Consider the following 27,800-nt stretch of genomic DNA (forward strand, 5'->3'; position numbering starts at 1 on the left):
GGCGCCACTACCGAGAAGGCCCTCTGCCTGGTTCCCTGTAACTTCGCTTCTCACAGTGAGGGAACTGCCAGAAGGCCCTCGGCGCTGGACCTCAGTGTCCAGGCAGAACGATGGGGGTGGAGATGCTCCTTCAGGTATAATTTAGGTAAAGACACTCCTTCAGGTAAAGAAATACTATAGAGGTTTGGGTGACAGGTTGGCAAGGTGTGGGGGGGTATGTAGGGCTGGCGAGCAACTAGAGTAGGGCATGATAATAATCATTCATCTAATGAGGTGTCCTCTCTAGTTCACCAAACCTTTGTGACAATAAACCTGTTATAGCTTATTCCTATGTATGTCTGCTCAGAATGCCCATTTAATTCAATGGGACTTACTGCCAGGTAAGCCTTCATCAGCTATTCTAAACATCTTGCCTAGGAGTAAGTTCTGTTGACTCACTGGGGATTCCTTCTGAGTAGACGCTAGTAGGACTGCACTGCAAGTCTTAAGGTATCACAAGGGATATATTAAGGGGCATTTTAAAAATAAAGGAATATATCCAATTCATAGTAGAACCACTGAAAAAAAATGGAATTACCAGGTACAGTGGTACCTCAGGTTACATATGCTTCAGGTTACATACGCTTCAGGTTACAGCCTCCACTAACCCAGAAATAGTACCTCAGGTTAAGTACTTTGCTTCAGGATGAGAACAGAAATCGTGTTCCGGCAGTGTGGCAGCAGCAGGAGGCCCCATTGGCTAACGTGGTGCTTCAGGTTAAGAACAGTATCAGGTTAAGAACGGACCTCCGGAACAAATTAAGTACTTAACCCGAGGTACCACTTTATGTTCATTAACTTTAGTGCATCCACATTATGACAACCACTGAATTGAACTCAAATGGCTTAGTTTCTTTTTCTTTATAAAGCTAAGAGGTATAAAAAAATAGGAAAATTACATCCAGCTAAATAGACCCCACTGAAATTAATGGAGCAAAGTTAGATGTCCATTAATTTAAATAAGTCTACTCTTAGTAGAAGTAACATGAATGCAATATGTTCTAGTGAATAATTGTAATATATTTTAACTGTTTTTAATTCTGAATTTTAAATTGTTGGAACCTGCCTTGGAAGAGTGTAATACATTTAATACTAAATACTAATATTAATGGTATAATTAATAGCTACAACCCAATGGTTCTACCCTAAGTAGGACTAATCTAGGTCATATTAATTTCTAAGTTGTATAGGTGGCTCGTTATTTATAAAGGCTTGCATTTAATGCTCGTCCTCAGGGCAGACCCACTGGAACTAAGACCTAAGCTACTCCTTAGTCCCTCAGTTTCAGTGGGCCTACTCTATATAGGACTAATTTAGGTCCTATTGATTTCTGAGTGGTGTGCACCTCTTTGTTTATTGTGGCTTGCATTTGATACTAGTCCTCCACAGACAGAGCCTTTCAAATTAATTAAGGCCTAAGCTTGCCTTTACCTTTACCTTAAGCTTGCCATAGCCCTTATTGTCAGCGGGTCTACTCTTGAGTAGGACTATCACCGGCGCCCACCTCCCCTTCCCCTCCCGCCCAATTAGGCAGGCCAGCCTCCCTGGGGCACCTCCTCCTCCTCCTCTCCCTTGATTTATATCTTCACATTCCCCTTCGCCGGGCGGAGTCTCTGCCCGCCGCGAATGGAGCTGGCTGGTGCTGGGCTGCTCGCCAGTGGCTCCGCGAGTCCTGCGAGTGGGAGAAGGGAACAGAAGAGGAGGCGGAGGAGGAGGCGGCGGCGGAGGCTCCTGTTCGGCCTTCACCATGTCGAGTCTCCACAAGAGCAGGTGGGGCGCCCGCGGGACTAATGGTGGCAATAGCGGCCGTTATGTAGATTGGGGTGGCAGGACTTGCAGTGGGCACAAGCGTGGGCAAATGTGTGCTTGTTTGTTTCGTGTCTTTTCTTCCTTCTCCCTCCACCCCCGCCGCTTTCTCTCTTTTGAGGAAGGGTGTTTGCTTAGACTAGGAAACGTTTTCTCCTCCCCACTTTTTTTTTGCATGCAGATTGCAAGGGGTGATCTTGATATATTAATGTGTGTTAATGAATTGAAGGCGAGAGGTTTGCAATGGGCAAATGTTTTCCTCTTTTTGGGGAGGGGAAGGGGTTGCATTTAGAAAGCCAGTCGTCCTTCCCTTTTAAAGGAAATATATATTTTAAACTAATAAATAATAACTCGTTTTTTGCAAGAAGTCTGTAAGGGGTGAGTTTGATATTTATTGATATTTAATACGTATTAATGAACCGGGAAATGAGATTTGCAATGGGCAAATGTTTTGGGGGTTCCCCACTTGGCGGCGGGGGATGTATGTGTGTGTTTGCTTAGACAGTTTTCAGCACAGCACGATAAAAAAATTAAAGCATTCAATTCATTTGTTTTCTCTTAGAGAAAAACCTATCCCACCCCCACTTTTGGCATGCATTTTGTAATTGAGAACTTGTTATTCATAAGTAAATTGGGAAGGGAGACGTTTGTAATGGGCAGTGCAAACGTTAATGGCTTTCCCTCGTTTTTTGAAAGGGTACTGTTTGCTAGAGCCACCCTACTGTTTTGGAAGAAGTCTCCCCCTTTCTCTCTTGCATTGCATTTTATTATTTATCAAATGTTTATTTATTATTCAGTCTTATGTTCTGCCCTTCACCCCAAAGAAGCCCAAGGGCTGCAATGGATAAGCTTTATTTATTGCTGTTTAGTAGATACTGATATTATTTATCGGATTTGAGAAGGTGAGGTTTGCAGTGGCAAGTTTCTGTAAACGTTATTGCTTTTCCTTTTTGGTGTGTGCTTGTTTGCAGCAGTTCTTAACCTGTGGGTCCCCAGATGTTGCTAGCTAGGGGTGATGGGAGTTGTAGTTCAACAACATCTGGGGACCCACAGGTTGAGAAAGGCTGGCAGAGAGTCATTCCCCCACCCCACACAAAAAGCCCCTCTTTTTTCTTTTCCTTTTGCATGTATTTTGTAAGTGTGATGTTTATTGATATTTAATCCCCTCCCCTTTCCTGTTTTGCAAGAAGGATGCCTTCTCTTGTCCAACATTTGAGGGGGTTTCTTTTCCTCTCTGCCTCACATTTGCAACCTTCCCTCTTCCTCTCTCTCCCCCCCCCCCCCGCGTTGGTTCTTCATCTTCTTTTCCCTTATTTTTCAAAATGTAAAGTCACATTATTTCCCTCAAAGAATTCTGGGCAGTGGTCACTGTAGTTTATCCTTCAGAGGGACAATTCTCAGCAACCCTTAACAAACCACACTGCCTGGAATTATTTAAGAGGGGGAAATGTGCTTTGAAAGTATAGTATGTACACAGCTAAAACCACATTTATAACCTACCTTCAAGGAGCTTGTACTAGTATATGTTATCTCCTTTTAATACACACAAATTCCCTGTGAGGTAGGTTAGGCCTAGAGAGAGTTACTAGCTCAGGGTTGCTCAGCATAAACTTGATAGTTGGGTGAGGATTTGAACCCAGATCTCCCTGGTCCAGTTCTGGCATGCTAGCTATGATACTACCTTGCCTAAATTGATTGTTGCTACAGAAGATTAATCATCCTGGTAAACCCAGGTTGTTTTACTTTGAAACTGATTGATTCCAGCTCCATAGGGAGGCAATTCTCCCTCAAGTTTTAAAAAATGGATTATAATTATTCCTAGTTCCACTGAACCCCATTTTTTTTCAGGGGAATGCCATAGCATAGTGGTAGAGGACCTGCTTTGCATGCAAAATGTCCCATGTTCAGAACCTGGCATCTGGAAATGTTCCTTGTCCAAAACCCATGAGAGTCACTACCACTCAGAGTTGTAGAGTTTCAAGGGACCACAAGGGTCATCATGTTCAACATCCTGCAATGCAAGAGACTTGCCCGACATGGGGCTTGAAGCCACAACTCTGCAATTAAGGGTCTCATGTTCTGCCAACTGAGCTACCTGGAGAGCCACTGCTGGACAGTTTACGCAGTACTGGTGGCGCTGTGGGTTAAACCACAGAGCCTAGGACTTGCCGATCAGAAGGTCGGCGGTTCGAATCCCCATGACGGGGTGAGCTCCCGTTGCTCGGGCGTTTCCGTGCACTGCTCTGGTTTGCCAGAAGCAGCTTAGTCATGCTGGCCACATGACCCGGAAGCTGTACGCTGGCTCCCTTGGCCAATAAAGCGAGATGAGCGCCGCAACCCCAGAGTCGGTCACGACTGGACCTAATGGTCAGGGGTCCCTTTACCTTTACCTTTAAGCTAGATGAACCAGTGGTATGGCATAGTATAACTAGGCAGCTTCTTAGGTTTCTGCTTAAATTAGCCCTTTATGTAGAACCACAAGGACTTGGAATCATGTTTAAATTTTAGGGGAAGGTGGTAGCTCAGTGGTAGAGCATCTGCTTTGCATGCAGAAGTTCCCAGGTTCAATTCCCAGTGGCATCTCCAGGTAGGGCTGGGAATGTCCCTGCCTGAAACCCTGGAAAGCCACTGCTTATCAGTGTAAACAACAATGAGATAGGTAGACCAGTTAGTGGTCAGACTCTATAGTAAGATAGTTTTCTATGTTCACGTTATGATGATTATAATGCTTACTAACCTGTTGAATGGTGGTGTAAACAGAAGTCACTTTTCCACCGGTTTTAAATGTTGATGTGTTTGCTACCAGCTATGAGTTTGGGGGGTTAAAATACCACCACATAACTATGCTGCAGGAATATTTTTTTATGGTTATTTAAAAATGTGTTTTCTGAAGAGCTCCGTTATCTACAGTGTCAAGGAAGGAAACCACTGTGGCTTGAAAATCACTCCTCCAGCATTTAGCAATCCATCTTCCTTCCTGGTTTTTTTGTTTAGGTAGGGAGTCCATTTTCCCTCTGAATGCTCAAAAAATGCAAAGTAAGTTGTTGTCTTCTCAACTGATGAAATTCTCTTCACCAATTTGCATGAACTAGTTTGCTTGAATACCATCCAAGGGTGCCAGCTCCTTGCAGAATCTTAACAGTTTCTGCTAATTGCTAGGCATCGAGTCTTCTACAAAAGTCAGGGATGTGGTAAAAAGAAGGCAAGGGGGAAAGCCCATTGTAGCTCAGAAATGTTTCTGAAAACCAATTGCTGGAAACCACAGTAGAGGTTCTCAAGTCCTGTTTGTGGGTCTTCCGCAGGCATCTGGTTGGAGACTGGTTGGACACTGTGACAACAGGATGCTGGAGGAGAAGGGCCTGTCTGGTTTTTTTTCCTGATGGTGGCCAGCAGTGGTGGCTAGAAGGCGTTGGGACTGGTGGGGTGGAAGGCAGGGAGATCACCACTAGTTGGAGCCAGAGCCAGTGGCAGGCAGAGCTGCTTCCTGATTGGTTGTAAGTAAGAAGGCAGGCGGGACGCGGGTGGCGCTGTGGGTTAAACCACAGAGCCTAGGACTTGCTGATCAGAAGGTCGCGGTTTGAATCCCCACGGTGGGGTGAGCTCCCATTGCTCAGTCCCTGCTCCTGCCAACCTAGCAGTATGAAACTGTGTGATGCAGTAGCAAAAAAGAAAAAAAGTTAATGCTAGTCTAGGCTGTATAGTGTCCAGGTCAAGGAAAGTAATAGTACCATTTTCTTCTGCCTTGGTCAGACCACTCCTGGAGTACTGTGTCCCACAGTTTAAGAAGTATATGGATAAGCTGGAACGTGTGCAGAGGAGGGTGACCAACCTGATCACAGGTCTGGAAACCAAGGCTTATGAGGAATGGTTGAAGGAGCTGGGTATATTTAGCCTGGAAAAGATGAGACTATGATAGGCACCTTCCAATATCTAAAGGGCTGTCCCAAATGGAGCAAGCTTGTTTTCTCCTGCTCTGGAGCGTAGGACCCAAACCAATGGCTTCAAGTTACAAGAGAGTCCAACTAAACAAAAGGAGCAACCTTCTGATGGTTTTTGACTGTGGAACAGACTCCCTCAGGTGGAGGACTCTCCTTCCTTCCTTGAAGGTTGGATAGCCATCTGCCATGGATGCTTTAGTTGCAATTCCTGCAGCGCAAGGTGTTGACCCTGTTGACAGTCAGGATCCCTTCCAATTCTACTATTCTGTGATTCCATGGCACATTTTTAATATCACACTTTTAATAGCAGTTGTTAATTGGACACTACAAACTTAAATGGGGCTCAGTCTCAGCAGTGGTGGCCAACCATAAGTATTTATGAATTCTGGTACGTGTGTACGTACGTATCTTGCTGAATTGGGGCTTACTCCCAGGCAAATGGGATTGGGATTGCAACCTAATTCATTATTTTTGAGCATTACCTCTCCAGCAGCATGGCTTTGAATACTTCATTTGCCAGATAACATTTTTTGCCTGTACAGCTGAGCCTTCAAAATCCTGTTACATGAAAGGTTCTGGGTACCTACATGTACTGTGGCAAACTATGTATATGTTAATGCAATTTGCAGATCTTCCTTTTAATATCCAGAATCTGAGAATATATTAAAACATTAATGTAGGCATCATTCTCCTTCTCCCTTGATGGTGGCCGTGTACTCAAGAGTTTTTAAAATGCAACAACACGCTATTACTAGACAAGTAGCTATCTCTCAATTGAGAATTGAGTACCACTTTCTGAATTGAGTACCACTTTTCCTGGTGAGTGCCTAGGGCTGCAGCATATGCACATCAGACAACAAGTCAACATGTGATGCTTATTTTATCACTGTATGTCTGAAACGGGGAGGTTCCAGCAGTTTTGACTTCTGAATTCTGCCTGTCATCAAACTGTTGAAGGTACAGAAACCCTGTCATTAAAAAGTTGTAACTCTGGGTGGGACCTTGTTTATCAAATAAGAACGAAACCATGTTTGCTGTGTAATACATTTAACTTAAGTTTAATGATTTTGATAATACAATTTCAAAACCTTGATTCAGTACCTGACAGGGGTGTCATAAGGATTTAAGGAATACGTACCTGCAGCATCTGAACACTCAAGCACAATGCAAACACTTATTATGTTTAATTTTTTATTGTTCAGCAGTTCCTCCTAAATAATGGGAGTTGGGAGAAGAGAGGAGGTCCCAAACCTCTCCAAGCCAACCTTTCGGCACCTTATTACATAAACAAGAAAGGAATGCCCACAAACAGAATGAAATAAACTTGGAAAGATAGGTGTCAAAACAACAACAAAGCAACCTCCCCAACTCTTCTTTTATTCCCTTCCCACATCAGTCATGCTTGCCAGTCTCTCTTTCTCTCTCTCTCCACAACTCTGAACAAAGCTCATTTTGCTTAAAAATACATCCATTCACACCCTTTTTTGCTCCTCTAAATTGGACTCGGGGCTCTATCTGGGCTTTCCAAACCACATTCTATCTGAAATAACAGGCTGATGCAGTGTTTGAAACTTGCATTGTTCTAGGCACATTTTGCAACAGGGAATTTCATTAGCGCTGAGCTCTGGGCGCAGTACTACACCTAAGCTGAAGGAAACATTAGCGTAGCCATGTTTTGTTTTGTTTTGGAGGGCAGGCCTTTTGTTAGGGGGGCAGAACCTCAGCCATGTGTTTTTATTGATAGTCCTGCCCCACTCCTTGGCTATGCACATGGAAGGAAAGGAGGACTTTGTTCTGCCTCCCCACTTCCATCTACTCTCTGAAGACTGGAGAAGAGACCCTCTTAAGAATATTAAGAGGGTGGGCAGGGGAAGGACTAGACCATGTGAAATATGAACATAATATTTTAGCTGCAGTTCATTCATTTTCAGCTTTGTATTCTTGTTATTAAAAAAAGTGCATGTAGACATTCTGTTATTGCGCCCATAACCTAGGTTTTTGGTGCCATTTAACTCCTAGCTTTCATATCTCAGTTTCTAACATTGGGGTGATGGCAGAGAGGGGCTGGAGCAGATGACTGCCTGGAGGAGAAGGAAGAAGCAGAGGGACACCAATCCACCCCTCTCCTATTCTCCAGGAACCAAAAGCAGAGTCAAAAATGCAGAGGAGCAAAGGGAGAGAGAAGCATGAGGCACTGGTGGCTTAAAAACAGGCTGCTCTGGAGGGGGTGGGCAGGATGAAAAATCAGCTGAAACAGCCTTTGGAATCATGGGGGTAGAGGGTGGGAACAGTTGTCATGCATAACCATAGAAGGACTGAGCTAAAGGTGGTTTACATGGTTCTCCTCTCCATTTTATCCTCACAAACAACCCTGTGAGGTAGGTTAGGCAGAGAGAGGGGGTGACTGGCCCAAGGTCACACCCAGTGAGCTTCATGGCTTAGTGGGGATTTGAACCCTGGTCTGTCAGCTCATAGTTCAACGCTTGAACTGATGGGTCTTTAGACAGAAGCTGTCACATTTTGACACGTATTGGTGGCAATGATGGCCCCCAACCTGTTGTTGTTACTTAGTCATTTAGTCGTGTCCGACTCTTCGTGACCCCATGGACCAGAGCACGCCAGGCACTCCTGTCTTCCACTGCCTCCCGCAGTTTGGTCAAACTCATGCTGGTAGCTTCGAGAACACTGTCCTACCATCTCGTCTTCTGTCGTCTCCTTCTCCTTGTGCCCTCCATCTTTCCCAACATCAGGGTCTTTTCCAAGGAGTCTTCTCTTCTAATGAGGTGGCCAAAGTATTGGAGCCTCAGCTTCAGGATCTGTCCTTCCAGTGAGCACTCAGGGCTGATTTCCTTAAGAATGGATAGGTATGATCTTCTTGCAGTCCATGGGACTCTCAAGAGTCTCCTCCAGCACCATAATTCAAAAGCACCAGTTCTTCGGCGATCAGCCTTCTTTATGGTCCAGCTCTCACTTCCATACATCACTACTGGGAAAACCATGGCTTTAACTATATGGACCTTTGTTGGCAAGGTGATGTCTCTGCTTTTTAAGATGCTGTCTAGGTTTGTCATTGCTTTTCTCCCAAGAAGCAGGCGTCTTTTAATTTCGTGGCTGTTGTCACCATCTGCAGTGATCATGGAGCCCAAGAAAATAAAATCTCTCACTGCCTCCAACCTAGGCAGCTTTAAAAGAGGATTAGGGAAGCTCATGGAGGAGAGGGCTATCAAAGGCTGCTAGCTATGATGGCTTGCTCTGCTGCCATGGTTGGAGGCACAAGTGCTTTTGAATACCACTTGCTGGAAAACAAAGGGAGAGGAGAGCGTTCTTGGACTTGAGTCCTTCCTGTTTGCTAGTTTATCACTGGCACCTGCATAGCCACTGTGAAAACTAGATGCTGGACTAGCTGGGCCACTGGCCTGATCCATCAGACTCTTTTGTTCTTTTTAAGAAACTTCAGTAGTTTTGGAAGGGGCAGCTGGCTGCTTCCTTCCCCCCACCCCATAGTCTCAACGTTTCGTTTTGCTCCAATAAAAGTCCTTAACTGAACGGCACATTTCTCTGACTGTTTACAATGGGCTTGGCTAGATTGTAGGTGCCCTTGATGCAAATAGTAATAGTAATATTGAACACGATTCAAGCCTGGGCATTAACTTAGTAAGATTCGGGCCTGGTGGAATTAAAAAACAAAAAACCTCTCTTGTACCCAATGTCTAGATCATATAAGAGCTGGATAATAACAAGTAGCAACCTGGAATGCAGTTGCATTAATACTGCATCCTTCTGATGATTGTTGCATTTATCACCTGCGTGTGTGTTACCTTCTCCTCTTCCTTTAGGATTGCAGAATTTCAAGACATCCTTAGTGAGGCCAACATCTCGCTAGAGAAGCTCCGTGAACTTTGCTTCAGCGGTAAGTGACTTTGGCAAATTCTCCCTCATAATAGACATCTGCACAGGTCTAGTTTTAAGGGCTCAAGCTAAGGTAGTGTTCAAAGTTTCCCAGGAGGGATGAGCTTCAACTGATGGAGCCTAGCAAAAAATAATGCTTTGATCAGGGGTGAAAGCAGCATTCTTCAGTCAACTAAAAACCAAAAACAACCCATTTCTGGATTTGGAGATAACCCTTGCTGTTTTTCACTAGGCGTGCCTTGTGGTTGAAAACACGGATGTAACTAGAACAGCATTGTGATGTGTAGAAGGTTGTCTGAATCTGCTGGCATAGCAAAGTGTTTCCCTCCTGAAAAGACCACTTCTCCTCCACTATCAGTCTTTCCCTTCAATGCACACAGTTAAACTGTGAAACTGACTCCTGCAAGTGGCAGCTTGGTGCAGAGCATCTGCTTTGCATCCCCCATGGCATCCCTAGGTAGGGCTGGGAATGTCCCCCTTCCTGAAACCTGGAGAGCCACTTTCTGCCCGTGTTAACTGTGCTGAGCTAGATGGGCCAAGGGTCTGGGTCAGTGTAAGTCAGCGTGTCACCGTCAGTCAGTGTAAACAGTCAGCTTGCTATGGTATGAGCCAGCTTCTATCCTGAAAATTAAAAATATACCGTAACACAACTGGGCATTACCAAGGGCTAGAACAGGCAGGAGATCTATGCTCAGAGGGCTGTAAGTGGGTCCCTTAGCCATCAGGGCATCAAGTGGCTGTAAGCTGGTCCCTACACCCATAGTTTTTGTTCTTTTCCTACGTACCTCTAATTCCCATCTTAAATACATCACAATCTGTTCCCAGGGCTTTTTGCCTTCGATAATTTGCATGATGAATAAGACATTTTGCAAAGAGAATCACAGGCTGCCTCTGTACTTGGATTGCCTTGTTTGAAAGCACTGTGCAAGTGGTCAGTATTCGCATACAGTCTTGTGTCATTTTGTATTCTTCCCTGCAGTGAGTTAAGGGAATGCTGAAATGTTCTGGATAAAAGGTTCCACAATCTACTTCTGGCTGCTGTTTCAAACAACCAAAGGCCAACCTGGCTGTCACTGAGTTACTATTTCTATAAATATTTAAACATAGTAACTCTTGGAAACTTAAAAGGGCTTGTGCAACTGATTTTTTAAAAATCTTTTTACGCTGTTAGATGTGTAAATGTTGCTTGTCTTGAGATTTGTGTGCTTAAAAAAGAACTTAAGAACAGAAGAAGAGCCTGCTGAATCAGGCCAATGGCACGTCTAATAGACGTATCAGTAGACGGTGGAGAAGTGGGCTATTGATGGCTATGGGACCGCCTCTCCTGGTATGCCCCACGGAGGACCTTAAGGTCCATAAATAGTAACACCCTAGAGGTCCCAGGCCCTAAGGAAGTCAGATTAGCCTCAACCAGAGGCAGGGCCTTCTCAACACTGGCTCTGGCCTGGTGGAACGCTCTGTCTCATGAGACCAGGGCCTTGCAGGATCTGATTTCTTTCCGCAGGGCCTGTAGGACAGAGTTGTTCTACCTGGCCTTTGGCTTGAAATCAGCTTGATCCCCTCCCCCTCTTTCCTCTTTCCTCTTTCCTTTCTCCTTCTGTGATGGAACTCCTATTTGGGGACTTCCCTGGCTTTTTTTCTGGCCCACGTAGGACCAGTCTGGATAGTTGGCCTTGGTGAAGACTTGACGTTTTCATCCCCAAAAAGTTTTTGATTTGAGTTTCTACTGAAATGAGGCTGCATTTTCATGTTGTATTTTAATCTTGTTTTCAAGTTGTATTTCAAGCAATTGTTTTTATACCTGGTGCTAGCCACCCTGAGCCCAGTCTTGGCTGGGGAGGGCGGGGTATAACTAAATTTTATTATTATTATTATTATTATTATTATTATTATTATTATTTATTATAGCATCCTGTTCTCACAGCTATCTCATGGTTAGTTTATTAGATTTGGCATAAGGCAACCCAGCTTCAAAACCCTAATCGGACATCTCTGTTGCTCTCTCTGTCTGTCTGTCTTTCTGTCTCTGACTCTTTTTTTTTTCTCTGCCTTGCCTACCTCTCAGCATTGTTAGGAGGATGAAACAGAGAAATGTGCTAAAGAGCCAGTGTGATACTGTGATTACAGTGTTTGTCTGGGACCTGGGAGGCCAAGGTTCCAATTGGTGGGATAAAAGGGAAGGAGAACCATGTCTGCCTCCTTGAACTCCATGGAGAAAAAAGTGGGATGTAAGCATAAAAATTAGACTAAGGTCCAGTAAAAAAAAAACAGGTAGAGAATACTGGAGGGAATAGAACATACACACACACTTGTTGAAGGAGAAGCTGCTGGATGCCTCCCTCCTTTACTTGTTTATTTCCCTTTTTCTGTTTCTCTATTTGTTACTTCTCTGCCTGTTCATGGAGTATACGGCTATGCTGCCTGTGATCTGCCCCCACTGTCCGAAGGCAGGATGCCTCTGAATACCAGTTGCTGGGAATCACACGTGGGGAGAGTTTCTGCTGTTCTTGGCTTTTGCTTGCAGACTTCCACATTAGGGCATCTGGTTGGCCAGTGCGAGAACAGGATGGATCTTTGACCTGGTCCAGCAGCTAGGCTCTTCTTAGATTCTTATCTTTGGAGTGTCACATTTCCCCTCTGAACTGAGAGAAGGGAAATCTAGGCATGAGGATGAAAGTCATGCACTTGGTGGAGAAAGACAGCAACGCTTAATTTCAGTAGTCCTGTTTTTTCTTGTTTCACAGGGATTCCCTTTGAAGGTGGCTTGCGCTGTCTGTGTTGGAAGGTAGGGTTTTTTTGACAAGGAGCCTGAGTCTTCTCGGTGTTTTGTACAGGCTTAAGAGGTTGGGGTGATGTTTTCAAATCATACTGTATCCACTTGGGCAGAACTCCTAAGTGCTTTACAAACACAGAGCCTTCTTGGTTATGCTTCCCAGTTTGTGGAATGCCCTCCCTGGTGGGATCCGTCTCCCTTGTTATTAACTTTCAGGAGGAACTTAGAAAAGCATTCCTGTTCAACTAGGGATTTGATAGCTGAAAGTGACTGTTCCCAGAAACCTTGAAATTATTAACTGATTGTTTTTAGGTATGCTTTTAATTGCCTTGTTGATGTGTTAGCCATCCTGGGCTCCTTCTGGGAGGAAAGGTGGGATATAAACTTAATAAATGAATAAACAATAGGTTGATCCTTGCAGCAAATTCCCATTTGACAGATGGGAGAAATGTGATTTTGTGAGAACACTTTTACCCCGTGGGAAAATTCCTTACAGATTCTTGTGCTCTAGAAAAACAGGTAGCCGTAAACATTTAGCTAAATAACTGCTGCTCAATAATATAAGGCCCTTCTAGTCATCCTGCTCTCTTTATACAGATCCTCTTGAACTACCTTCCCGTGGAGAGAACCTTATGGAGCTCTGTTCTGCAGAAGCAGAGGTGAATTTATCTTTTCTGGGTCCTTCATCCCCCTGTTTATGGACTTTATATCACTACTATTTTTTAAGATCATTCTCTCTTGACTTCACAATAGCAGCCAATGCTGCAGTGTTTGATTCTATAAGTATTAATTCAAATACCCTTGCACTTGCTTCTCTACTGGAATGTCCACTGTGGTAATTTCATACTGCTGATTGTTTCATACTGAGGGCCATACTTTTTTCTTTTTTAGTTGCTGATAATAGCAACAGATCAGCAATGAAAAAGCCTTTTTAAAAATAAGCAAAAATTACCTGAATTAAACTAAATTCACTGTGAATTGATCTTCCAATTAAAGCTTCCAACTCTATTTTTTTAAAAAAACACAAACCAAAACTTAAACTAGATGCTCCAGTCAGATTAGAATAATGACATTTGGATAGCAAGATAAAATGTAAGAATAAAGCTTGGCACTTTCTATGTTTATTTAAAGCATATCTAAGAATACTGAGTGGGATGTGGGTGGTGCTGTGGGTTAAACCACTGAGCCTAGGACTTGCCAATCAGAAGGTCAGCGGTTCGAATCCCCACAACGGGGTGAGCTCCCGTTGCTCGGTCCCTGCTCCTGCCAACCTAGCAGTTCGAAAGCACATCAAAGTGCAAGTAGATAAATAGGTACCACTCCAGCGGGAAGGTAAACGGCGTTTCCGTGCGCTGCTCTGGTTCACCAGAAGTGGCATAGTCATGCTGGCCACATGACCTGGAAGCAGTATGCCGGCTCCCTTGGCCAATAAAGCAAGATGAGCGCCGCAACCCCAGAGTCGGTCACGACTGGACCTAATGGTCAGGGGTCCCTTTACCTTTAAGAATACTGAATACCAGAAGAGCCCACAATCAATTTTGCGTCATTGATGCAACTTTCTCTTCCCTCTCTTTCATTGTAGAGCAGGGTTGGGCATCATATCATGGACCTTCTGGGGTAATCTGGGGCTGCACACTGACTGGGTGGTGCCAGTAGGCATTTGGGTTTAAACCTGGTTCCTAACATATAATTCTTTCCCCTCCCTCTTGAAGAGAATTGTATACCCAGTTTTTGAAGGAAATGATTATACAGCCTGGAATAGCCAAAGCCAACCTCGGAGTCTCTAGAGAAGATGTGACCATGGAGGATCATGTAAGTGCAGCATCAACACTAAGGCTAAACCATGGTCAGAGGCAGTATGCCTCTGAATAATGCCTGTTGCTGGGAACTGTAGGTAGGAAGATTGTGGTTGTGCTCGAGTGCTGCTTGCAGGCTTCCCAGAGAGGCATCTGTTTGGTGACTGTGAGAGCAGGATGCTGAGCTAGCTGGGCCTGTAGTCTGATCCTGCAAGGCTCTCCTTAAGCTCTTAGAAGCCCTGCTTTAGTGTCTGAAGGCCTTTCTTACTCTCAACTTGGCTTCTTGTCTTAAACTCTTCCATAAAGCCACTGAATCCGAACCCTGATAGCAGATGGAACACTTACTTCAAGGACAACGAAGTGCTGCTGCAGATAGACAAGGATGTCAGGTATGCAAAGACATTGAGTGTAGGGGGTGTGGGAATCCCACTGCCAAAGCTTAATCTGTTTTGGGACGGCTCCCTTTTCGCCATGGTGCTTTGCTTGTCCTTTTTACAAGCCCAATGAATAATTATTTCACCCAGGAGGCTGTATCCTGACATGGCATTCTTCCAGAGCATGACCGAATACCCCTGCCTGTTGATCCTGGACCCCCTGAATGATTTTGAGACCCTCCGGAAGCGAGTGGAGCAGACAACGCTCAAGTCACAGACAGTGGCACGGAACCGGAGTGGCGTCACAAACGTAAGGGAAAGAGAGCTGTGTATTGTTGTTATTGTTGGACTACAGCCCCCATCATCCATAGCCAGTTTGGCCAGCATTCAGGAATGATGGGAGTTGTAGTCCAACATCTGGAGACCCAGGGTTAAAAAACAACTGAAATAGAAAATGCCTTCAAATAGAGGTCTGTCCTCTCTAAAGTAGGGACATTCGGCTACAAGATTAGCTTTCAGCTAGTTTTAAGGCCTAATTCAAAATGATGGTCTTGAGTTTAAAAGGCCAAGATATCTCAAGTCCCATCTTCTCCTGTATGAACATGAACTTCTGAGGTGTTTGTGTGTATAATTGAAATTTTAACAATATGAAATAGCAAGAGAGACAAAGTACAGAATATTTATATACAGTAAAATAAATGGAACAGTGAGGATATGAGTAATCACTCATCATGTTCCAATTCTTGGACAAGGTTATGAATATGGAGGCATATAGAATCTGTTGATTGATATTGTTTGGTTTTAGGAGTGTGGTGATTTTGTTATAAGCATGTTGTGTGCTATTTCAAAAGGTGGGATTTAAGTGACGAAAATAACGGAGGTTCCATTTGCTCCAGATCTGGTATCCTCAAATGGTTTCGTATGTTGTTCTCCTTCCTTTGATTTCTTAGGTAAGTTCTCCTCTGAAAACGCTGGCCTCTAACTCGCTGAATGAGTATGAGGTTCTGCCCAATGGCTGTGAGGCTCATTGGGAGGTCGTAGAACGAATCCTCTTCATCTATGCTAAACTGAATCCGGGGATAGCCTACGTCCAAGGGATGAATGAAATCGTAGGACCTCTTTACTACACGTTTGCTACAGACCCCAACAGCGAATGGAAAAGTAAGAAGAGCACATGCCCTTCTTGAACATACTGTCCAGTTCTCAAATATTGTAATGCTGAATGTTCAACAAACTGGTGTTTTTTCCCCTTTTTTCTTTTTCTTTTTTATTGACTTAAGAAAATTATACAGACAGCAAATTGAAGAAGCCTAAATTAACATTGCCTTCTACCGATAAGAAATAATAATAACTATTACAATAACTGGGACGCGGGTGGCGCTGTGGGTAAAACCTCAGCGCCTAGGACTTGCCGATCACATGGTCGGCGGTTCGAATCCCCGCGGCGGGATGAGCTCCCGTCGTTCGGTCCCAGCTCCTGCCCACCTAGCAGTTCAAAAGCACCCTTAAGTGCAAGTAGATAAATAGGTACCGCTTTATAGTGGGAAGGTAAACGGCGTTCCGTGTGCTGCGCTGGTGCTGGCTCGCCAGAGCAGCTTCATCACACTGGCCACGTGACCCGGAAGTGTCTGCGGACAGTGCTGGCTCCCGGCTCTAGAGTGAGATGAGCACACAACCCTAGAGTCTGGCAAGACTGGCCCGTATGGGCAGGGGTACCTTTACCTTTTTATTACAATAACTAAAATACTAAAAATACATTTACTTCCCCTTTTGAACTTCTATTCTGGTTACAATATATTACTATTCTATTAGAATCTATTATATCCTTTGCTGTCCCATATATTATTTTATTTCCCAAATTCAACCTAACCCTCCCCTCCTCCCCACTGCTTCCCTTTAGCTGTGTGAGATCTTCCCATCATATTTTTTTTTCTAGTTGCTTTAACAAAATAGAATAACATGAAAACTGTTAAATTATGATTACTTCTTTTGTCCTTACACGCTTAACAATTGCCAATAAGAGTTCTGCTTTAACACCATATTTCTTCATGTATTCCCCTATGCATTCCCATTCTGTATAGAATTTTTGATTGGAGCAGCCCCTGATTGATGACTGTATCATTCAACAAACCCTGGTTTGTTTCTCTATGGGGCAACTTGTGGCTTGTTGAACAAACCATCGCTATGGGCTGACTTGACTATAATGCTGCGTTGTAACTTGCTGAGATCCAAGAAACGTGCAAACCAGGTCACTTCCTGGCTTGTGGTCTCGATAACAAAGCTGATGGTGTCTTCCTTATCCCCCTGCTTTAGAACACGCAGAAGCGGATACCTTCTTTTGTTTCACTAACCTCATGTCTGAGATCAGGGATAACTTCATCAAGAGTCTGGATGACTCTCAGTGTGGCATCACCTACAAAATGGAGAAGGTGTACTCCACCTTGAAAGAGAAAGATGTGGAGCTCTACATGAAACTGGTAAGGAATATTGTTCCACAGTGGCCTTCAAACAGAGTCCTAGGAAGCCTTGGTGTGTGTGTATGGGGAGCATCCTTAATGAAGGGATCATCCATCGTGGCATTAAGTGGTATATCTTCCTAAATACATAAAAAGGACCAACTGCTCTCTGAAGCACCTGCCCCTTTAAAACTGTCGGGATAGATATGAGAGGGTGGGTGAGCTGTAACGAGAGGGGGAATTGGTGAGCAGGGGCAGCAGAATTTTGAAACAGAAACACTTAATATAAACCAGGGTTTAAATCTCTACTTGGCTATGAAACTCGGGACCTTGGGCCGGTCTGTACCTCTCAGCCTAACCTACCTCACAGGGTTGTTGTAGAGATTAAATGAGGAGAGGGAGAACCATGGAACTCCTTGGAGGAAAAGGTGGTATATACCGTATTTTTTGCACCATAACACTCACTTTTTTCCTCCTAGAAAGTAAGGGGAAATGTCTGTGCGTGTTATGGAGCGAATGCCTACGGATGGCGGGGGGGGGGATCTGCTGCAGTCGTGAGCAGAGGATCCATGGTTCCCCTTCCTTCCCTCCTCCGTGGCTCGCTTTGAAACAGCAAAGCGGGAGAAGAGCCGCTGAGTGGGGAGGAGAGAGGGACAGAGAGCCTGCTTCTTTAAAGGAGCAAAGCGGGAGAGGAGAGGAGCCGCTTACACGAGTGTAAGCGGCTCCTGTCCGGTTGGTTCCTTTAAAGCAAGCAGGCTCTCTGTCCCTCTCTCCTCCCCACTCAGCTCGCTACATAGCAGCAAAGTTTTTCAGCTCGCTAAGCTGGGGATGAGCGGGGAGGAGGAAGAAAAGCAGGGCCTGCTTGCTTTAAAGGAGCAAAGTGGGAGAGGAGAGGAGCCTTCTCCCCTTATACCCCTCTTCTTCATTATTAGCAGCATCCTTCTCCACTCACCCCACGCGTGCTCCTTCTCCCCTTAAACCCCTCTTCTTCATTATTAGCAGCATCCTTCTCCACCCCCCCACGCGTGCTCCTTGTCCCTTGAGTGCTTTTCCTTCCCTCCCCACTTAAAACGTGGTTACAGAGCACGGATCCACATGGATCCTCAGGATTTTTGCACTGGGTCACCCCAAATTCACCATCAGATCACATAGCATGTCCATGGCTACATCTTGCACCAAAAAAATCACGCACCCACTGTTGCCTGGGGCCGCAGTGGTACAAAAACGTGGTTACAAAGCATGGATCCACATGGATCCTCAGGATTTTTGCATTGGGCTACTCCAAACTCACTGTCAGATCACATGTCTGTGGCCACAGCATGAACCACAAAAATCATACATCCACTGTTTCATTTAGAAAAAATTTTCCTTGTTTTCCTACTCTAAAAACTACGTGCGTGTTATGGTCGGGTGCATGTTATAGAGCGAAAAATACGGTAATTGAAATACATAAGTCATTTGAACGAACCCAATGGTTACTTGTTCCTTTGCAAAGAATAGCTCCAGTGATCTGTAGCAATTTTTATTCTTCTCAAAAGACTTGGAAGGGGGAAGGAAACTTCTTGAATCAAAAATCCTCCAGAGAGGTGTAGATGCTAAACAAAACTTAAATGTCTGCTGAACAGTAACTTAAACTTGCAGAGAATTTAACTGCCTTGTAGGTTTGGTTAAGGAAATGAAAAGAGGACCAGCAAGAGCTTTTTAGTAGGCTCAGTTCTGCTCCCCAAAATGTCCCTATTTAACTCAGCTCTCAGTTCAGAGATTGGAATCTTTGTGGTTAAGAGGAAGAACCATAGATCTGATCCCTCTGCTTGCTTGTGGGCCACAGCTCAGTGGCAGAGCATCTGCCTTGCATGCGGGAGGTCTGACGATCAATCCCCAGCATCTCCAGGCAGGGCTGGGAAAGACTCCCTGGCTGAAGCCCTGGAGAGCCACTGCTAGTCAATGTAGACAGTACTCAGATAGATGGACCCAATGCTCTGACTATGTGCTCTGATACAAAGGAAGCTTCTTAAGTTCCCTCTCCCCCAGGTATCAAGGGAACTGGAGCAGATATCTCCAGTCCCTAGTCCCCCTGCACACACACTTTTAAAGTGGTCTGAAATAATGCTTTTGTCTCTCCCCCGCCAGCAAGAGCAGAACATCAAGCCCCAGTTTTTCACCTTCCGCTGGCTAACACTGCTGCTGTCCCAGGAGTTTCTGTTGCCAGATGTCATCCGCATCTGGGATTCTCTCTTTGCTGACGACAACCGTTTTGACTTCCTGCTGCTAGTCTGTTGCGCCATGTTGATGTGAGTTCCAGCACAACTGTTGGCAATGCCCCGCATGGATCGCCATTCCATCATGGTGATGGCTGTGGCAAACTAATTCTCTTTTTTCAAAGGAACAGAGCAACTCGTATAGGAGGTCAGGTCTGTCTATGGCCATTATGCAGTATAGCTGTAAAGAGTCTGTGTCCAGAGGTAGCCTAACTCTGGAATATGTGTCCAGAGGTAGCCTCTCCTCTGGAGAGAAAAGAAGGATGCATGGATGGCTGTCACCTTCATTGTCTGTTTGTGAGTTTGTAGCTGAGGGTTGTTAGGGATCCTGTTAACATCTCAACGCATCCTGTTAACAAAGCACGGGTACAGTAGGCGCTCGGGGTTGCGAACGTGATCCATGCAGGATGCATGTTTGCAACCTGCAGCAGCGCGTCTGCGCACGCGCGGGTTGCGATTCAGCGCTTCTGCACGTGCACAAAGCGCGATTTAGCGCTTCTGCGCATGCGCAACCACCGAAACCTGGAAGTAACCTGTTCCGGTACTTCTGGGTTTCAGCGGTCCGTAACCTGAAAAAATGCAACCTGAAGCATCTGTAACCCGAGGTATGACTGTACTTTGATCATTTCTTTTCCCCCCTCTCTTCCAGGCTCATTCGGGACCAATTACTAGAAGGAGATTTTACTCTGAATATGCGACTTCTGCAGGTAAAATGCAGTAGGGGAAGTTCTTCAGTTGTACTGCCTCTAGTCACTACCTTGTCCACCTCCATGCTTTGATTAGTAAGCTAAGGTGGGCAACCACTAGAGAGGACATAAAAAGAGGCCCATCTGGCCCAGCATCCTGTTCTCACAGCGGCCAACCAGATGTCCCAATGGGAAACCCGCAAGCAGGTCCTGAGTGCAACAACAACACTCTACCCACTTGCAGTTCCCAGTGACAAGTATTCAAGGGGGTAGTACAGATGAGAACTCAGTTGGATACAACTCGTATGTATGTGTGTATGTATGTATGTACAGGCAATGACCATTCTGCGTGCATCCACCGCAACCTGGAAGTGGACTGAAAAGGGGGGCATAGGCACAAAAGGGCAGTGTGGGCTTATGCAGAGCAGGGTACACAAACATAATCCCCACGCAAATTGGTTGTTGCTTATATGTACTACATTTACAAAACGTAAAGAATCGTTCATCCTGGTTTGGAGATACTCAATATGGATATAAGAAATGAACAAGAAATAAAAGGAATTGCATTAGGGAGCAAATTAGTTAAGATCTATAAATTAAAATCTAACACTTGCTGGAGATGTAATATGGCAGAAGGAATGATGTACCATGTATGGTAGGAATGTGAAAGAAATAATTCTGGTGTATTGTACATGACAAATTGAAAAAGATGTTTAAAATATCGAGAAAAAACCAGGTGTTCCTATTAGGTATCTTATCAATAGACATCCCTAAGGATAAGAAAAAAGTTTTTTTTATATGCCACAGCTGCTGCCGGAATATTAATAGCCAAAATTTGGAAAGGGGAAACAGTCTCATCAAAAGCTGATTGGCAAAATAAACTATGTGAATATATAGCTGCTGTCATCTTGGCCAATTATATCAGACATCAAATCAGAAACTTAGGAAAGAATGGGAAAGTGGAAGAATATATGATAAAACATTGTTCCAAAATAAAACAATTGATATGCATTGATGAGATTTATTGATTAAATAAAATGTGGATAGACAAGTTAATTGCTTTATGGAAGAAAACAAAAACAATATTCACAATAGAAAAAGAAATGTAAGTAGAAGAAGCTGCAGCGTGGTGGTGGGAAGTCACAGGGACAGGAAAAGATACGATATTGAAAATGGTTATAACTTGAATGTAATGTAAAGATCATTAGAAATGTGCAATTGTATAATGAACGACAACTAAATAAAAAGCAATTTGGAAAAAAATGAAAAAAAGGAATTGCAACATGGCACCACTGTTAAAGTGCAGAAAAAACCAGTTCCGTTAAATACATACAACTATAAATGACCATGATTAAAATGTGCAATAAAACGTTTCCTGTTAAGGCAATTAATACAAGGGACCAAGGGAATGCCTGTGTAAACAGGCGTGTCTTCAAAAGCCAATGGAACACCGATTCTGACGGGGCCTCCCATGTTTGGCAGCGACATCAAGTTGTCGGGCTTTATTGTTACTTTATTACTTGCCCTTCATCCTGAGGTCCCAGGGCAGTTTACAATGATTTAAAATACAACATAAAAAACTTAGAAAGGCTTAAAATGACCGAATATGCAATCGCCCCCAAAAATAGTTTTTTCTGGCAGCAGATTTTTGGGGTGTGATAAGATGTTCATCCTTCATGTCATTTTAAATAAAACGAAAACCCACCAGAAAAGGGATGTTTGTTTTACTCCTGCTGAGTGAAGCCTTTGCCCTTATTAGTCATGTGGGTGATCCCAGCCAGTGGAATGTCCAGTCTCCCTCACTCTACAACAAATCCCCACCCCCACAATTCAGGTTATTTTTTCACCCATTGTTTCTTTTTTAATTTTACTGATATGTTAACCAAAAGAAAAGAAACAAAAACAAAGAATTAAAAATTTAAATCATTGAGCATCATGCCCTGGAAGGACCAAAGGTACAAAGGCGCAGCTCCAAGGGGATAATAAAGTATTAATTCATAACAGATATTCCCTTTACAGATAATTAAGATAAATAATAATAAAAGTATTATGTGAGTTCCATCATTGCTGAGAATAATGGTTCTTTATGGTCTTTAATGAGCAAGGCATTTGCGTATAGTGATGGCACTGAGTGACCATGTCCCTCAATGTTTGTCTAAGAAATAAAACAGTGCCATATTTGGGGTGGGGAATTCGAGCTCTGCCCTTTAGATTTTTGCTCTTTTCTTTTCATGCAGGATTACCCCATCTCTGATGTTCACCTGATCTTGAAGAAGGCAAAAGATCTTCAAGACTCCAAATAGCCCTGGATCGTAGAGAGAGTCTCTGCAGGTACCTGGAGGTGGAGTCCGTTGCTGAAAGCTCCTACTTCTGCCTCTGATCAGGGGCCTGACTTGTGTCCTGGCTCTCTGCCCCAGGGGAGGCTTCTCCCCGCTCTATTAATTCACAAGAGAGTGACTTTCAGTTTTGCTGAGCCCTGCACTCTTAACATTTCTTGAATCTCACCTGCTGAAATGATTCCACATCAAGTGACCTATTCCCTTTTCAATTTTGTATTTCTCTGTTAAATGACTCCAGACAGGGAGATGGAAACACCTGTTTCCCTGTCATTATGGAATGAAGAATATCAAGGGGCATTACTGCTGCAGGGCACTTAATGCGCACACACACAAAAAAAAACCTTTTTGGGATACAGACAGGACAGGCACCAGTGGAATTTAGCCGTATGAGGAGAGAGCTAGCATATTTCAAACCTTGGCTACTTTCTTCTGTGGGGAGTTGCTGGACTCTGCTTCTACTTGTTAAACCCTATTCTGTTCAGTTCCTTCCCGCAGCAGCTAAATGCCAGATGGATCTCTGACTTTCTTCCTTCAAGGAAATGGGTATATAGCACTGAATTTCCCCAAGCAAAGCCCTCTCCAAATTCACCTCTTATCTGATCCCCTCCCCTTTTGATCTTGGCTGTACTTGGAAGCTAGTTCTAATCAGTGAAAACAAGAGCTTTGTTGAATGAAGTTGGATTGGCCTTATCACCCACTGCCTTAGAGAGGGCGCCCTATTTTCCCCCCTCCTACTCTTATTCCCACTACTGAGAGATTGCAGACCTGCTGCAGCATTGCTACATAGCTCAGGGCCCTAGAAGCTATTGGGCTGTACGGAAGATCTTGAGACACAAAAGGCCAGTGAGTGAGAGAGAGAGAGAGAGACCAAGCTTCTAGGTTTGCTGAACCGAGGTCGCTCCTCAACTGTGGGTTTCTGGTGTAATCCTTCTATCCCTCATTCCAGCTCCTTGGTGTGTGGGTAAAGATTGTCAGTCCTTCTGTAAGTTGGTGGCTTCTAATGAGCCCGTATCTCCCATGTTTTCCTGGAAAAATTAAAAGATTATGGCAAGGCTCGTGTGTGCTTGTGGTGCTGGGATGTAGTTCATCCACAAGGTTGTCATCCTGAGCATATCTGGGTAAGAGTGACAGCAAGAAGGAGGTGTCCAGCAAGTGTGGGGAACCTTTGGCCCTCCAGATGATGAACTACCACTGCCATCAGTCCCAGCAAGCATGGCCAATGGACAGGTATGATGAGAGTTGTAGTTCAGGAACATCTGGAGGGCATCACAGGTCCTCCACACCTGGTGTAAAGGCTAATGATGGCACAGCACCTACAGCCACTTGATGTCTTTTCAGAAGGGTATAGCAAAATTAGGCTTTTCAAAATAGGACTGGTAGCTTATTTTACCTATATAAGGAAGGAAGCCTGGCAGAACTGGCTTTTTCTAAATGAGGTGGCAGTAGTTTTATCTCTCTCCTTATCTAACACAGCCTGAGTCTTGACACTTCCGATTCTATATTTTTATCTTGTGTTTTCATCTTCTGGGGCAAACCATAGCACTAAAGGTTGGCTTTGATGCTGCTCTGCATCAGAACTGGTTTGGAAAAGTTCCAAGTCCTGTTTCTGAAGCTTATCAAAAGCTCAGCACATGAGCAGTGCCTCAAGTCTCAGAGGGAAGACAAGATGAGCTTTGGGGAGCAGCTGGAAGTATAAGGTTCAGTGTATTCTGGTATTCTGTGTATTCAGGGTATTCTGGTACCCTTATCCTGCTGTCCTCTGTTTACAAACTCTTGGAGTGCTTCTGTTTTACTAGAAACAACACTAGGATAGAACACGTTTCTCAGTTTGTAGGCAAAGGAAAAGATGGCTCTTCCATTCTGCCTTCAAATCTTTGCATTAGAAGAAAAAAGGGACAATTCTGCCTCTGGCTCTGTTAAGAGAAGCAACTGCTTCCTCTGAATAGTGCTGCTGTTCTGATTATAATTAAGAGTTACTTCCCAGGGGCAGGGAGAAGAGCTGCTGGTTTTCTAAATTTGTGACACTCTATTAATATGCCACATCCACGCCAAACATTTGAAAGCATGTTTAAAACGAACTGCTGCCTGCCTCAAAGAGTCCTGGAGACTCTTAGGTGCTGAGCATGGTAGCTCTGGGAAGGGGATAAACTACAGTTTCCAGGATTCTTTGTGGGGTCATGTGCTTTAAACATATGGTGAAGATGTGGCCATAGATGTCAGAGTTCATGCCTTTTGGAAGTTTTTTTTGGGGTGGGGAGAGGTTGCAGAATTTCTTGGTGCTTTTTTGTCTTTTTAGCAAACCAGAATCTGCATGGTAACAGGTCTATAAAAGACCCCTTCACAGACATCTAAATCTTAACCTCTTTCTCTGCATATAAGCAGATTTGTCTTACAGTGGTGTTTACACAAGACTAGAGCGGGTGCCCTGGATAAACTGAAGAGATTTCTGGATAAAATGGTGTCCTGATCTCATTGAGAGGAATGTGTTTTATGGGAACCATGGTGTGGATAAAGCTTGTTGGTTATGGGAAACAAGGAGGTGGGTGAGCACTATCTCTCCAAAGAATGGAATTCTCAAGGAAACGTCAGCCCTAACTCACCACCAAATGTGTATGAGAGGCAAGGGAAGAGGTGACCACAGGAAGCTTCCATTGTAAACTTGGTCAGGTCTTCAGGGATGGGGAACCTGTGAACCTCCCAGAGGTTGTTGGACTCCCAACTCCCATGAGCCCTGGCCAGCATGTGACCCTACAATCAGGGGTGATGGGAGTTGTAGTCCAGGGATATCTGGAAGGCCACAGAATTCCCCTTCCCTGAACTGGATCCTAGTTTACAGTCCATTGAGGGGGGTACAAATAATGACATTATTATTATCGTTACTATGTGCCAGAATGATGTGTCAAGTAGACCACCATGCCAATGTGGACTGCAGGTAGAAAATGCCATTTCTGAATGCTTCTTCATGTGAAGGAAAAAAACTAGTGCATTGGTGGGAGAGGGAGAGATATTCTAGAGTTTTCTTTTCCCTGTTCTGCTTGCAGAAATTAGTCATGTAGAGCATTTGCAAAAATAAATAAATGCCACTGGCATATTTCCAGCCACCTTGGAACTCTTACCACATCTCCCTGTGTGGATTTTGTCTCAGTGAAGAGACCTAAGGGATAGCCTGTTGCATGCTTAGTTTCTTGGTCTCGGCTTGCATATTTGGCAGTTAGCAAATTCTGGATGTTAAAAAAACTCTTTAAGTAGAACTTTATGCAGTTTCTGAGATGAGTTCTCTAATATTCTAAAAAAAGGAAGGTGATAGTTTTCTGTTACCTGTGGGAGTCTGGGCCTTGGCGTCTGCATTTATTTTTATTTTTTCAAAATTACATAATGACGTTTTGCAAAAAAATTGTGGATTAAATGAAGCCAATGGTAACACAGAGAGAAATCTGACTCAAATATGTGCTCACAAGCATTTAGTTTATGTGGAAATGCTCAATGAAATGGTACAGGCTTGGCCTCTCAGCTCACTAAGGTGGAAAGGGGAAACTGTTTTTGAGAGAAGCTGCAACGTTCTGCTGAGTATGTATAGTAGGAGTAGAGAACCTCTCATGCACAGGCTTTGCTAGACCTGGAACAGATCCCAGTTTGGCCTACAGGGACATTTCCACCCAAACTACATTTATCTGCCCCACCACAACTGATGTCAGCTCTGGCACAGGTAAGAATGAAAATAAGGGGCATTGAAAATAAGCTGATTGTGTTCCTTTGTAAGAAGGGCTCACTGTCGTCACTGACAGCAAGCCCTACTGGGATCTGCTATACACAGGAGTTCCCACTGTATGTCCATTAAATGCACTAAGGATTTCTCTCATTACAGATAAGGTGCCTAGATTATTATTTTTTAAGTGACACAGGGTAAGGAGCTGATTGTCAGATACAGAATGTTCTCCCACCCACCTACCCCCCATTCTTCTACATTGTATTTTTCCATTATCTTCCTCAGACTTTTTCTTTTTAATTGCCTTTTGGGAAGTTTAGAGCATGAACCACAAAAAAAATGGTTCTGGGGTTAGTGCGTGTTCTGTAGTAGCCGAATATTAATGGCTTTATTTCTGTATACTGGACCACCTACAATACTGTTACAAATTCTGTTTTCATCAGTGTGGCCTCCCTCTTGATTTCCCCTGCCCCCTCAAAAAAATAAACATGAACCTTTGTAAATCTTGACTTGATTTTTTTACCCTCTTCTGACAGTAACCATAAGGGTGGAAGTGACTGGTGCTAAAATGAAGGAGGCAGGATGTGGCAAATGAGTTTGTACAATCTCAAAATAGGTGTGGGCATGAGGTTTTTTGCAACATGGTCTTCTGCAAAAAATGTGCCACCATAAACCCTATTATTCTGTTATAAAATAAATAAGATGCTGCACAAATTTTGTTGCTATCATGGGCTTGTCAAGTGGCCTTTTAAACCTCAAAAGTTTAAATGATGGAAAAAATCAGTCTTTCAAGAACACAAGAATGTGGTGGATCAGGTGAATGGTCCATTTAGTCCAGCATCTTGTTCTCATAGTGGCCAACCAGGTAACATGTGGGGAACCAGCCTGCAGTATTTGTGCACAAGAACACTCTCCCCTCCTGTGGCTTCCAGCAACTGGTATTCAGAAGCATAGCACTTGTGGCTAGTAGCCATTGACAGCCCTCTCCTCCATGAATCTAGATTGGTAAACATAACTGCCATCCTGTTCCATAACTGTTGCATAAATAAGTACTTTATTTTACACACATTTCTTAGTGGTTTTTGCTGCATCAGACTAACCAGTAACCCCTCTAAAAGTGATACTGGCATTTTCTCCTGTGTATTTTTTGGGAAAGGATGCGGGTGGTGCTGTGGGTTAAATCACAGAGCCTAGGACTTGCTGATCAGAAGGTCAGCGGTTCGAATCCCCATGACGGGGTGAGCTCCCGTTGCTCGGTCCCTGCTCCTGCCAACCTAGCAGTTTGAAAGCAGGTCAAAGTGCAAGTAGATAAATCGGTACCGCTCCGGCGGGAAGGTAAACGGCATTTCCGTGCGCTGCTCTGGTTTGCCAGAAGTGGCTTAGTCATGCTGGCCACATGACCCGGAAGCTGTACACCGGCTCCCTCGGCCAATAAAGCAAGATGAGCACCGCAACCCCAGTCGGTCACGACTGGACCTAATGGTCAGGGGTCCCTTTACCTTTATCTAGATTGGTAAACATAACTGCCATCCTGTTCCATAACTGTTGCATAAAGAAGTACTTTATTTTACACACATTTCTCAGTGGTTTTTGCTGCATCAGACTAACCAGTATCCCCTCTAAAAGTGATACTGGCATTTTCTCCTGTGTACTTTTTGGATACATCTTTGTATCTGGACACATGGGTGCTTTCTGAGTTCAAGCAGGAGGCTTTTGTCTT

General features: G+C 44.1%; 1 protein-coding gene across 2 annotated transcripts; it reads left to right on the forward strand.

Moving 5' to 3' along the window:
• The first annotated feature begins 1,591 nt into the window (after positions 1-1,591).
• Positions 1,592-26,583, forward strand: TBC1D13 (TBC1 domain family member 13). Of its 2 annotated transcripts, XM_080989903.1 has the most exons (12): positions 1,592-1,809; positions 9,620-9,693; positions 12,437-12,477; positions 13,063-13,124; positions 14,178-14,277; positions 14,568-14,650; positions 14,786-14,945; positions 15,586-15,796; positions 16,949-17,112; positions 19,222-19,382; positions 19,999-20,056; positions 22,273-26,583. In XM_080989903.1, the coding sequence occupies exons 1-12, from the start codon at positions 1,787-1,789 to the stop codon at positions 22,336-22,338; spliced, it is 1,203 nt and encodes a 400-aa protein (XP_080846029.1). In that variant the 5' UTR covers positions 1,592-1,786; the 3' UTR covers positions 22,339-26,583. The 2 variants fall into 2 exon arrangements, with proteins under 2 accessions (XP_080846029.1, XP_080846030.1); XM_080989904.1 differs by lacking the exon at positions 12,437-12,477 and having other exon boundaries at positions 1,595-1,809.
• Positions 26,584-27,800: the final 1,217 nt, after the last annotated feature.

Source organism: Podarcis pityusensis (genome assembly GCF_964106645.2).
Source record: "Podarcis pityusensis genome assembly, chromosome: Z".
NCBI classification, from domain to species: domain Eukaryota; kingdom Metazoa; phylum Chordata; class Lepidosauria; order Squamata; family Lacertidae; genus Podarcis; species Podarcis pityusensis.